Genomic DNA, 13,537 nt, shown 5'->3' with positions numbered 1-13,537 from the left:
TAGGAAAACTCACAAAATGGCCGATGAAGTGGCTGGATGAGCATTTGAACGCAGCAAACTAGCTCAAATACTAATGACAAAAAACGCTTACAAACGAACACTCGAAACACTTGTGGCCGTACTTTCAGTCGGTCCTCAAATAAATGTGCTTCCTTGACGCGGCTGAGCGGAGGATACGGCACTGTTTTTACATGCCAAAATCGCTTTCATTCACGAAACTGGAGGCCCGATTGGAGGAGGGGTTCAGGATACCATGATTAGTGTCAATAAGTGGAACACCGATAGGAGCTTCGATAGAAAGGACTCCTTCACACTTTAGGCGGTTCAGAACGTCTTATTCGCGCTCATTTTCTGTTCAGCCATTATTCATACCAAACAACTACCACTCGTAGAAGATACCAATTTTACCTAAGCTTCAAAAGTGAACACATTGAAACCTGAACTGAGATTTAATTACGCTCCAACCAATACAATGCAAAAAGGCAAAAAAAACCCCGACGTTTCCCGACGTTTGCCTTTTTGCATTGTATTGGTTGGAGCGTAATTAAATCTCAGTTCAGTAACTTCCCAACCAGACAGAAGTCTGTCGAAATGTTCACTTTCAAACATTGAAACCTGCATGTTTCAACAAGTGCCGGTGGCTTTTAGCACTGCGCGGATGTTTCCCCAAAAGTTAAGGTATAAAGACAAAAGCTATAAATGTTCCAAAAACCTAGCTCGCTTGAACTGAAGAAATTAGAAAAATTCGGAAACATCGTACACAAGCAGTCTTGTTAATAAACACCAATACGCAACTGTACTGAGCTTTGCCCATTGTTAGAATAGAGAAACACTATTGTTACGTACACCGCTATGTTACGTACATATCTACATTATTAACGAATATTAAAAAATTGTGCCACACATACTAACAAATATCGCAATAGTCTAAATTCCAGTCCTATTGTTATATCCTTCTTATAAATAAATTATAACAGCAGCTAAGCAAAATGTTCACACAACACACTAAACTATTTTACTTGCTCATTTTTTAGGTACTAACTCACATACGACACTTTATCACGTGCAAAGCTCCTCTTTTTTTCAGAAAGTTTTGAATTCAAATTACGTCATCTTTTGTTAGTTTAGTGTTTTAGTTAAGTGTTACAGTTTCTTTCGTTCTCGTTTTTGCCACTTTTTTTTTCCAAAATCCCGCAATGGAAGATATAACACAGCATGAATTCCCTCAAGCTCTCCTAGTAATGTTTCCAGCATCACTTAGTAATGTTTCTAATAGTGGCCCCCATGCCCGCAAACTCATTTTCAATCTTTTTTTATTTGTCATTTACTCCTTTAGTGTACAAGGCCAGCAGCAAGCCAGGTACGTTGACTCCTGAACAGTACTTTTTTTTTGTTTTCTTTTGCGATAAACAAGCGCTTATGTTGCGTTAATATTTTATCTCGTTCAGGATCAGGCAAGAAAAGCATATGAAGTAAGTACGTACCTCAGCGTCAAGACTTCGCAAGCAGGAAAATAGAACTGGCCACGTACAGGTGCCGTCATAAGTAATTGGAACAAGGGTTTGTGAATATCAAGAAATATTTGTCTTACTGGCTTTATAACAGCCGGTTACCGGTTTACAGGAAGCTTTTTTTTCTGTTAGAAATGACTCCTTTAAGGTAACGTAATGACTCCTTTAAATTCACAATAATTCAGCCAGGCAGTTCCCAGAAGAAAAATTTCTGTAAATGTACGAGACCGTGTTCCAATTACTTTTTACGGCACCTGTACACTGTGTGTATGGCGGCACCGTCATTCGTATCACATAGATTCGCCGTTCAGTCCTTGAAGGAGCCATGAAGACTACAGATATAGATATCTTTGTACTATAAGAAAGACCTAGCCTTTCATAATTCACTCAACTACGTTCCGCATGACAGGCTTGGCTGGCTCCCCTGCTCAACGTAGACGTTCGGTCACCCAGGAGACTCTCCGACTTCATGACGACTATTTCCGAGGAGATTCTGGCCTCCTGCTAGAACAGCGATACCTCAGCCTGCAGTTTTAACTCGAAAGTGTTTTATGGCGGGGTACACAAACCTGACCGACGTCATATCCGTCAAGGAAATTACATCACCAGAAAAAGTTCCATTGGCGCGGCGCCTCTAGGTTTCGAGCCCACGATCACTCTGGCCGCAACGGGAGGTGTGAAACACTCTGCCGGCTGAGTCATGAAGTTTTTTTTTTTGCCGGTTTTTACATACTCACAGCAGCAACATTACAATGCAGGACAAACCGACACACGTGCGGCGCCACCATCCGGATAAGTTACCGGACTTTGGCATACGAACAAAAGCAACAACGCTAAACTGAGCCATTAAGTCATGCCCGGATAGCTAGCTGTGCGAACGCGCCTTATGTCCTTCCCTCTAACTTGTCCATTCAGATGGTGCTGCCGTCTAGGAGAGGTGAACGGAAGTAGAGCGTCATGACGCCAATGAGCGCCGATAGTTGGCGCCTCGATAGGGCAGCGTGTAGATGCGGAAGCTGCTGTGTTTATCCGCCCGCCACCCATATGGAACGCCGCTCAGCCAACGCCGGCGCCGCGTTCCACAAGCTGAGCTCGTCGCCACGCAAGCGTCTGGCATGCACGCCACGGAGGAGGAACAATGTGGTCTCACCTTTGCCGAAGTTACCCGCCAGCAGGACGTCGCTCGCCAAGCACACCCACAAGACTGCTGCCGACCCGCCAATCATGCTCATTTCGCTGTAGCGGACCGTGACTTCACGAAACCATTCGCTTACAACCAGTTCTGTTTCATTCGCATGGTTTGCGAGCGCCTGGGATTTCAATCGGATTTACGCAATGCTCCGGCGCGTGTAATTCAGTGTCTAATGTTGATGCGTCTAACGGTGCCATACCGACGAAACATAACTAGTGATGTGCAAGTTCACATTGATGCACAGTAAACATTCAAATGCTCCCGTGAAGGCACATTTCACTTCCGTGTTTCACCGATTCCAATGAAAGAAGGATCAACCACATCTTTTTACCTTCCCGCAAACCACAACCACCACCACCACCGCCGCCACCTGGAACGAGGTAGCAAACTGTGCAATAAACGTGTTCTCTCTCTGTCCGATCGACGTGATGTTTGCACAAAAAATTAAAATTAAATGTAATATAACATAAATACGTCCATCTCCTGTCATATTTCGCATTTTCATCATTTCGTTTCATAGAGGACGAGGCATTCTTTTGATCTTTTATAATCTCTTTTTCAGGCGCATCCGAGAAGTAAGGTAAGTGGCGCCATCTACCCGGCGCGTTGGCACGTCGATCTGGACGAAATGTAGCGAGCCGAAAGCGGCAAAACATTTACTCTTTCCAAACACTGCTCAGGGTCAGTGCTACCGCGTCCTGATCGGCTAAACCGGGAAATGACGAGAAAAGATCACTGCCTCTCCACTATGCGAAGGTGGATGACCAGCGGCTGTCTACAAACTCCCGCTCAATCCGCGCCGAGGCAGCGCTCAACGGGATTGCACCCTCGCCTACCTCTTAAACTCGGGGTATTCGGTGTAGCGATGGGTATCGGGCTTACGCGTGTCTGCGTGGCCCGATCGTCGTCGGTGGACTTCTCCCGCCGCGATAGCCCCCACTGCCACCTTTTTTTTTTTTTCTTTATGAGTAGGCTTCACTGTGAAACACACATTGTGGGAAAACGAGCTTACAAAGTACAAGTTTACGCCTATCTTCATTTCTAAACTGAAATGAATTGCTGGGAAGACTTTTTTTCGGGGGCGATATACGCCATCTCATATGAAAGTACGAAGCCGGCGTCTTTTCTTGTTCTGCGCACGCAAAAAACAGGGAAGTTAGCGAGAACAGCGCCGCTGCCAAAAATCACTTGCTCCGATTACACCACGTTAGTGTGACGAGTTCGCTGCAGCTGTGATGGCACATTGCTAAGCGATACGAGTTTGCCTGCGCTCATGCCGCGTCCCTGCAGTATACTTATTTCGTAAAGCCATCGCAATTCCTTTTATAGTAACCCCGCTGTGCGATTTCCATAAAACCACGCCCTCTTCTACCAACGCGTACCGCAATTTTTCCGCGGCAACTATTCGCACCTGCACAATCTTCGTTGGCGCTCCATCTCCCTCTCGCCGTGCAGCTGCGTGCTCTCCCCGTTGCCATAGCAACGGCCATCAATAAGGGCAACCGAACACAATCTTGAAGGCTGTGCATGATGGGCTTGCCACTGTAAAACCGTTACCATTGTGGGCTGATCCTTTGCTGCTATAGTAACGTGTAATCCTGGTGCTATTACAGGAGTACTGACACGAAATTTTTTGTGTTACGTTTTTTCGCTGCTATGAATTCCTACCAGCCCACTAATCATAGAATGGCGCATTAGGCTGTCGATTACAGCGTAAACAATCATTTACGGCGTCGTCTATTCTTGTCACTTTCGGTTTCGACAAAACGAACGCCGAGTGGTCACCATGACAGGAGGGCGCCCCTGACGCCACCATTCTTGTCGCGCTGCTGTCGGTCTGGAGTCTGGACGCGCGCCCCCAGACCGGCCGAGGTGTTTTACAATCCCCACACACGCGCCCGGGCAGCATGAAGTCAGTCCCAGAACCATGACGTGTACACACGGCCTAGCAGCGCGCGCCAAGCGCAGACAGCGCGTCGGCTACGTCACGGGAGCCCCGACGTCGGCAGTTTGAGGCAAGGAGCAGATGAGTAGTAGTAGTAGTGGAAAACATTTATTGATCTCAAATAAAATGACGGTGTATTCTGAGTCGTCGGATGAGGTGGTTCCCTGGTTTCGGGACCCATATACGGCGAGCAGCTCCTGGCCCCGGCCTGGCCGCCAGCGCGAGCTGGATCGGCAAGGCGGGGCTGGACCGTATAGGTCTGCCATCGCTCATGGGGTATTGGAGGGTGGAAAGGGGACTTGAGTGAAGGCCACTCCGTTAGGATGTGTGCGAGAGTGCCTATGTTATTTGTGCAAAATGGACAAGTATCCTCTATCCTCTTCGGTTTCCGGATAGAATTTATTCATCAGGACAGGGTGTGTAAGTGAACCCGCCTGAATGCGCCTGATGGTTGTTTGTTGTTCTCTGCTGAGGGTGCGGTGCGGCTCGGGGAAGGTGCGCCGATCCTCCCTATACTCGGAGGTAATCTCTCTGTATGTGAGCACCGGGTTGGTGGTGTCGATGTCCTGCCCTGCCTGGAGGGTCATCGCTCGGGCATGATAATCGGTTATGACGTTGCCGGCTACCTCTGTGGGCAGGCACCCATACGAGCTCTACGGCTTGCTCCGGTGCCCTGTTCTTCGTTAATATCGCGGCTGCCTCTGAGGAGATCACCCCTTTCCTGTAGCCGCCGAAAGCTCTTTTGGAGTAGGTGACCACCACCCTTGCGCCCGGTTGGACGAGCCCCAGGGCTATGGCCACCTCCTCTGCTGTCGCTGACTCTCTGCTGTTGACTGCAGCGCTGTATCAACCGTACCCCGTCGGTTACCACCGCCGCTGCTTTGCTGCTGCAATTGACGAGGGACGTATCCCAGTATAGGACTCCCTCCATTTGCTGCATTTCGAATTAATCGCCTTAGCTCTGGCTTCTCTCCTGCCATCATTTTGCCCCGGCGTAGTGCTCCGGGGTAAGGGCTTGGTGGCGACTGTTGTCAGCCATTCAGTTGGGATGGACCTCTTGACTGTTGCTCTCTTCTTACGCCACCCTATCTTATCCAGCACCGCACGGTCATGATTTGTCGGGCTCAGGCGGAGTCGCTGGTTAGACAGGTGGTCTTCTATGAGTTCGTCGACTGTGTTATGTGCCCCCATGGCTTGAAGGTACTGGGTCGACGAATAGATGGGTAGGCCGAGGGCTTGCTTGATGGCCTTTCTGATGATGGTATCGAGTGTGTTTTTTTGCGTCTTGTTTAGATTGAGATACGGGGCCGAATATGTTATCCTGGATGTAATGAATGCCTGCACCAGTCTGAGGGCGTCGTCTTCCTTCAGTCCTCTGTTTCTAGTTCAAACCCCTCAGCATGACTAGGATCTTCTCCGCGCTGGTCTTGATCTTGCCGACGGCGGCGTGTGCTTCGACATTGTCTTGTATTAGGAGACCGAGGATTCTACATGTGTCCCTCGGCTTGACTTTGGTGCCGTCAATTTGGATGCGGATGTCTGGTGGGGGCTTGCTTGCGGGGCTTGCCTGGTTGGATTACAAGGAGTTCCGACTTCTGCGGCGCGCAACTGATTCCACAGGTCTTCGCGTACTCGTGCACTGTGAGTGCTGCCGCCTGAAGTGTCTCCTCTATCCAGCCGTCGGAACCCGCTCGCTCCGTCCATATAGTATAGATGATGTCATGCTGGCCCGCTCTGGGCTTTCTCGTGCGGGCAAGGATTAAAATGGATTTAAAATATGTTATACTGAACCGTTACTGTTGAAGCTTGCTGAGAGATACCTCCTGATAAAAAGGGAGCATTGTACATAGTTATCTCAGCTTTGACATTTCGTGTTACTACTCCTTTAAGGCGAAAGAGATGCGTTCGGCACCCACTGCATGAGCGTCTTCGTGAGTGAGTGAGTGAGTGAGTGAGTGAGTGAGTGAGTGAGTGAGTGAGTGAGTGAGTGAGTGAGTGAGTGAGTGAGTGAGTGAGTGAGTGAGTGAGTGAGTGAGTGAGTGAGTGAGTGAGTGAGTGAGTGAGCGAGCGAGCGAGCGGAACGAAATGTAGAGTGAAACATCCCTGTACATACCCAGAAAACAGTTGGTTTTTCGCAGTGTGTTTGACCTTCAAGCTCAGCTAAAGTCAAGCCAGTGCCTCGTGAGGTTGCGCAGTGAAAGCGGCTAATCACTCGTTCGTTCCAAGGGGTGGGGTAGGGGATAGGAAGGGGGAAAGAGGAAGGTGCGTGTTGTCATAAAATGATACAAGGGGGTGCTTGCTGCATCAACGTTTACTGCACGTTCGCGCCTACAACGGCGTCAGCGCCGAGCAGTACGTGTTACGGTTTGCGTGCTCTGGGCTCGGAAACCGAGCTTAGTTTAACCGAGTTCAACCACGCCAAAGTTTCTAGGTCAGAGTGCGTTCACGAAAAGTAGTACGTAATGCCCGTAGCGTAAAACACGCACCGGTTCCGTCGCGCATGCGCTCTGCTGCTCGCATGCAGGGACCACATCCTGCAGCAGAGCCGCGAGGCGCGCTGCCTGGTGATGAGCTTCGACGCGGCGGACTCGGCGCCCGTGCTGCCCGCGGTGTCGGCGGACAGCGGCAGCCCCCAGCTGGCGCGCATCATCCCCACGGCCGTGGTGCGCCGCGTGGGCGTCGACGACCCGCACTTGCCCAGGGGCCGCCCGTCGCCCTTCGGCCGGCCGGCGGACGCCAGGCGCATGTGTACGCACACTTTGCACCAATGTTGATTACATGAGCCATGTACGGGGCGGTACGACGATAATTGGAACACTCTAAACTTTTTTTCCTGGGCGAACCGCCGCTGTGTTCGCGCTCAAACTTCACACGAAGGTCAATTTTGTTTGACACCGGGAACGACGACAGCACTTGCCTGGTTATTTTGAAAATAAATGAGAACAATTTTCTCTTGTGGGAAAATGGCGGCCGATTCGGACGCGCGAGCCAGCGCAAGCTGATCTTGGAACGACGGAACCACCTGGGGCATGCAGAGCGAAACGGACGACGGGGATTCACGGTAGGAAGGAGCCAAAATGTGGCTGCAGATGATCAGAAAATCTCGTTCGTCCCTTGTTTGCGATGATCACGAATAGTTGCATAACAGCTGATACCGGCCAGTCACAATAAAATATTCCCACGGTTCATCCTGGCGGTTGTGGTTTGTGGGAAAAGAAAAGGAAAGGAACTGGTGATATTAGATGCGACGCTGAGAGCATCTCTTGTCGGCGGCCCTGTCCTTCCTGCGTGCGTCCGTTGTTGTTGTCCGCAGCCACTCTCCCCCTCTCCCCTCCGACAGCGAACACTCTCTCGCGAGGGGCATTGGATTGGATTGGATTGGCTTGGCTTGGATTGGATTGGATTAAAGTGGATTGTGTTGCGTCATAGCCGCGGCACTATCTCTCTCTCCGCGGTCTCCTCTCCTTCGGGCGCGCTGCGCATATAACCGGTGTGCCGCTCTCCGGCGGCCTTTCGGTCGACGGTTGCTCTCCGCTTGCGCTTGAACCCCCCTCAGCGTCGCATCACAGCAGGGTTCCCGCGGGGGAGGTGGGCGTAATTTTTAATGCGCTGCGCACGTGGTGGAGTATCGGAGAAATTCGTATTTGGAGGATTTAACGCGCCGAAGCCACACCCGGGCTATGAGGCCCGCCGTAGTGAAGGACTCCGGATTGACTGTGACTACCTTCTTAACGCGCGCTGACCTCCCGACACACGGGAATTTCTGCCTCTCGCCTCCGTCAGAAAAGCAGCCACCACGGACGGGGTCAAACCCGGGTCCTTGAGCGCACTAGCACAACGCTTTATACACTCAGCCACCGCGGCGGGTATGAGATGAAGTATTGCTTTTCATTCTAATCAAATGTGCACGGTTCCTCTCTTCCAGAGGCGATTTTAAGCAGTGGATAAGACGGGTAATGTCCAAAACGCACGGATCGTTGAAGCGAGAGAGAGAGAGAGAGAGAGAGAGAGAGAGAGAGAGAGAGAGAGAGAGAGAGAGAGAGAGCACTTTATTAGATTAAAGCAGAGAGGTTTGCCGACATGCTCCCGCCTACATGCTACTGTGCGGGGTTGGGGAGAAGGGAATAAAGGCCTTAAAAGAAGTAGGGCAGAAGAGAGGGGAAAAAAAGAAGTTTAAAGAAAAAGTGAACACGAAGCTTTGTGTGGTGACGTAAGTTCACGCGATCTCACAGGTGAAGTTCTAGACTGTCTCTGCGACGCCGATTTCGTGTACATGGTCAAATAAGGCAACCAACACTTTTCTCTAAGATGATGGAGAGGGCCAGGGTTCAAGGAGACCTTTCAAAGATGTAGATCCGTAGTTGAGGCACTCAATCTTTCGTGCGAGGTGATTTCTTTCCTGGATGTGTGCCAAACACTCTTAGAAGGACTTGCTCTACTGTTTCCGACGATCCACAATTACCACAATAGGGATTTGCAGTTAGACCGAGGCGATCGTGGCGGTAAGATTATTTAAAGTAATCGTTGCCAAAGCGTTGAGGAAACAATCTTTAACAGCCTTTCAGAAGAATAATCGCATTAAACACAGCTAGCTTATTTCTGTTAGTGAAAGAAATCCAAAGAAATTCACGTTTCCCAGGTTCTGGTTTCGGACAGCATAAAAAGGCTGAGTTCTCCGTTTGATATTTTTGGCCTGCAGGCTTCCAGCATATTGGGAAACTTGTACTCTGTGTGCGGATAAAGAACACGGGTGCCGTACTTAAAGTAGTAGTTGTTTATCAGGTAACCATGTGGGATGAATTAGGGCTTGCTGCAAAAATGCACATCTAGTGGTCTCTTTAGCGGACAGGAATGCTCAAATAGAGCCATCTACAAAGCATACAAATAAAGCGAAATCAAACCATTGTATTTCCACTATCGAAATGACACTGAAGGGAACACAGACAAGAAGTCCCTAATGCTTGACATGGACTGCGCCCCTTTAACAATAGCGTACAGACAATTCGGATATTCGGACATAAAGCTGCATGTGCTAAAAATTCATTGTACAGATAAAAACTGGTTACAGTCTTCAAGTTTCATCTGTGCACCGAAATCAAACAAGCAAAAGCAAAAAAAATAGCACCATCTTCCCGTAGGGGAACCCTGAGTAGTTTGCAAAGCAGCCATGGGGTCGATTCAAGTGTCCATTACTTTTCAGTTTGTCGTTTCCGTTAGGTTCAGGTACGTAACTACCATCATATTTACAGTTTGGTTTCCATGGTAACTACCACACTTTTCACTTACCGGAACTACGAAATGGGAAATTGCGTTGAAATTGTGGCTGTTTCGCATACTACTCAGGGTTCCCCTACGGGAAGATGGTGTGATTTTATTAGATGCGACGGGGCTATGTCCCTCCCTTGTCGTTGTTGCGCCGTCCACACCCCCACTATGCATGCTCGGCTTGCTGAACGCCCGGTGGTGTCTTGCCCTTTAATGGCTCCTGGAGCGACAATGTTACCGGTGTCTTACTGGGCCGGCCGGAGATGAGCCAAGCATGCGCAGTGGGGGTGTGGACGGCGCCACAACAAGGGAGGGACATAGCCCCGACCATGAGATGTTGGAGCGAGTGTTGCCGGTGTCTTCCTGGGCCGGCACGAGACGAGCACGCTTCCCCTTAAAGGGCTCCTGGAGCGGCAGAGTTGCCGGAGTCTTCCTGGGCCGGCGGATGGATGGACGACGGAGCCGAGAGCAAGAGGTGCTTTGCATCTAAAACACGCAGGAAGTCACAATTTCACCAAAGCAAGAACATGACAAGTGACACACTGCCTGGCTACCATGGCGTGCAGTTACGATAGTGCGAATCAAAATGTCACCAAAAAAATCTTTTTTTACTATACTCCAGGTATACGGGCATCTTGCACGAAGCGAACCTCGTATCAATCTGAAACGAACCGGTACAGAAGCTGCATGCACACGTGAAAACCTCGCCCTTTCGCACATAATTGTTGCGGTTCAGGCGCAGCGCGGCGCGTTCGACCAATCGCGTGAGCTTTGGTGAAACTTGAAGAATGTAAGCAATTTTTACCTGTACAATGGATTTTTTTAGCACATGCTGCTATATGTCCGAATATATTTACTGTATGCTGTTGTTAAAGAGGTGCAGTCCTAGCCAAGCCTTAACGGCTTTTTGTCCGTGCTCCCTCCAGTGTCATTTCGATACTGGAATGGGCGGCCAAAGAACACTTTGTAGCATCGTAAAAAGGCCCCGCTATCCGCAAATTTAATTTAGTGTAATTTGTAATCTGCTCGAGGGGCCATTTTAGGCCACGGGGGTAAAGGGCCCGCGGGCTACTGGCCGCAATCTGATGGGAAAGGACCCGCGGAACGTCCCATTCCGCCCCTTCCTTCCACCAGTTTCGGACACAATAAAGCTTGTTCATAACCATCATCATCATCATCACCACCACCACCACTACCAGCCTATCTACGTCCACTGCAGGGCAAAGGCATCTCCCTCTCCCAGTTTATTCACTCAGAAATAAATGTTTGCTCTCTCTCGCTCACTCGCTACGGGGCCACGAGGTATGCCCACCCGCTTAGTGTTTTATTCCGCCTGTCGGCACCCTCCCGAGGTAGGCGCTATGGAGCCTCGGGGGCGCGTGCGCGTTTTGTGTTTAATTTCTCCATTCGGCAGCCTTCGGCACCCGTGCGCTAAGGAGTCACAAGGGGTGCTCACAGTGCCTAAAGTTTTTCACTTTTTCACCCCAGGAGGCGCACAATGCCTCCACAATAAAATGCGGTCGGCGTTTACACGGCGACTTGTGCATTACAAGTTGCAGTCTCTTTCCTGCAACATCGAAGAGCCAAAATCGTATTCTCGTGTCTTTGCAGCTACAGCACCGCAATCTTCCAGTCTGGCTGGCAGCTTCCAGGCTGGCAGCGAGAGCCCGGTGGAATCACCATCGCCTGCTAAAGGTGACCGACGCCTGTCGTGACTGTTTCCTCCTTGCACTTGAAAACGCAGGGCGTACAGCGATGCCGAAAACAAGAGGACAGGATTTCGCGTCTAATTCCTCGCGCGAATGATTTCGTAAGGGTACACACGATGTGAACACCAGTGACTGGTGTTAACGATCTGGAGCGTGTTCATAGTGACGGGCACGTGGTTGATATACTCGCTTCTACCTCCCTCTTCGTGCAAGCCACTGCTGGTAGTAATTCCAACAACTTTTCGGCTGCTCCATTTGGTGGACGAATATAGAATTTTGTAAGGCGAAAGCATTGGATCTCTACGTTTCAAGGTTGCGTTGTGAGGTACAGAAAATCGCAGCATGTGCCGGGAAAATCAAGCAGCAGTGCCGAAGGAGAGTTCTAAAAAATGGCGCCGGAGCGCAGTCGGAGAGTTGAAGGAAAGTGAACGGCGGGACGTCGAAGAGGAGGGAAACGCAGCAACAGCGCGGTAGGGGCGTTGAGGGCAAGCGCTGTGGGGGCGCTGGGGAGAACTCTATGCTGAGGAAGAATAGGGAAGGTGGTGGTGATGATGATGATGATGTTTGGATTTTAATGGCGCAAGTGGAAGCGGGAAGGGTCAGCGGCGGCGCCAGTGGAACTTTCGGGAACCCATGGGTTTGAAGCTTCATTCCACCTCACTATGGTTGGACCTAGTCGTGGGCGGGGCATACCGAGAAAATACGTCACGGCGGAAGAGGCTAGGGCAGCTCGAAATGCCGCCCATCGTAATCGACCACGGTGGGGAGGAAGCGGCGTTGAATGTAGTTTGCAGCAGTGGCCCAACGAGGGCAATGTGTAATTTCAACAGAAAGTTCATCAGGAGATCAACAGAAAATCTAACTGGGCTTTCGCCTTCACATTCATCGAAAGCTCTAGGCAAATCTCTTAACTTATTCCCTTCACCCGTCCACAGAGTCAGCATTCACCAACGCAGAATTATCCAAAAATAGTCACTGTATACGTACACCGTCGCGCAATAAGGGAGCCCACAAATCGCTGGCCCTAAGTGAACGTCTTTTCGAAGCTACTGCTAAAGGGCGTTGTAATAAAATTTTGTGCCTTTGCGGATCATTTTCAGCGTGTGTACGTGCCTGTTGAAACGTACCATGTACACACGCTTCCCTCAGCACACAGAACTAAATTGGAGCTGCTCCACATATAGCACTGCAATCTCGTTCGAATCTGCCTGAAACGCGGTCACTTCGCTGAGAGACCATCGCAAATGAGCTGTCTGTTGTAAAGTGACTTTTGCTCTCGCGTAGCACCGTGCTCATGATAAAAGTTTCCCTTCCTACCTCCGTTCCTCCGGGCGCAATTTTCCAAGCTCATTGTCTGCGCTCCTGTTCCAGCATTCCGCTAATGTATCGTATTCGGAGTTGCCCTTGAGACGGGAATTTCGCAATGAACCAACCGTGTCTTCTTTTCATCACTCAGGTTCCGTAGTGTCAAGACCGCAGAGTTCGCCCTCGGACGTCAAAAGCGCCGCCTCCTCGTCCAGTTACGGATCGGACGGAGCCAAGGGCACGCCATCGCCGTTCGGGAGCGTCAAGTCTTGATTAAATGCCTTTCCCAGGCGTCAACGCTGTTGCGGCTTGCGTGTTTCCTACAAAAATCTTGCGGCAGCTGGGGTAACTTGGCGGAGTCGCAATTGAAGGCAGTCAATAAGCAGTGGTTGAATAGAAGTACCCAGCGCCCCAGAGCACCGCTTGTTTACGTGTCGTTTCTGCTTACCAAAATATATAAGGCATTAAGCTTTTAATGAAGCACAAGGAGTGGTGTTCTTCCAGTACAATGGTATACGAATCTGCAGAGAACGTCTGAGCTTTTGTGTCCAAACGTGTGGGCACAAATGTGTTGCTAGATGAGGCTGTGGCGTCGGTGAGTTTGAGGGAG

The 13,537-nt window shown here is 50.1% G+C and overlaps 1 protein-coding gene across 1 annotated transcript in view; it reads left to right on the top strand.

Annotated features, from left to right (window-relative positions):
- The window catches only part of LOC144180019 (uncharacterized), a 45,675-nt gene extending 32,475 nt beyond the window's left edge, over positions 1–13,200 (top strand). Inside the window, exons 9-13 of the mRNA XM_077708427.1 lie at positions 1,337–1,360; positions 1,449–1,472; positions 7,173–7,396; positions 11,525–11,608; positions 13,079–13,200. Coding sequence (XP_077564553.1) covers positions 1,337–1,360; positions 1,449–1,472; positions 7,173–7,396; positions 11,525–11,608; positions 13,079–13,200 — 478 coding nt within the window. The remainder of the gene's footprint in view (positions 1–1,336; positions 1,361–1,448; positions 1,473–7,172; positions 7,397–11,524; positions 11,609–13,078) is intronic.
- Positions 13,201–13,537: the final 337 nt, after the last annotated feature.

Source organism: Haemaphysalis longicornis, unplaced genomic scaffold (genome assembly GCF_048455015.1).
Source record: "Haemaphysalis longicornis isolate Haplotype H1 unplaced genomic scaffold, Haemaphysalis longicornis Haplotype H1 scaffold_4, whole genome shotgun sequence".
In the NCBI taxonomy this organism is placed as follows: Eukaryota; Metazoa; Arthropoda; class Arachnida; order Ixodida; family Ixodidae; genus Haemaphysalis; species Haemaphysalis longicornis.
Note: the sequence above shows the minus strand (reverse complement) of the source record. Positions and strands in the feature narration are given on the sequence as shown.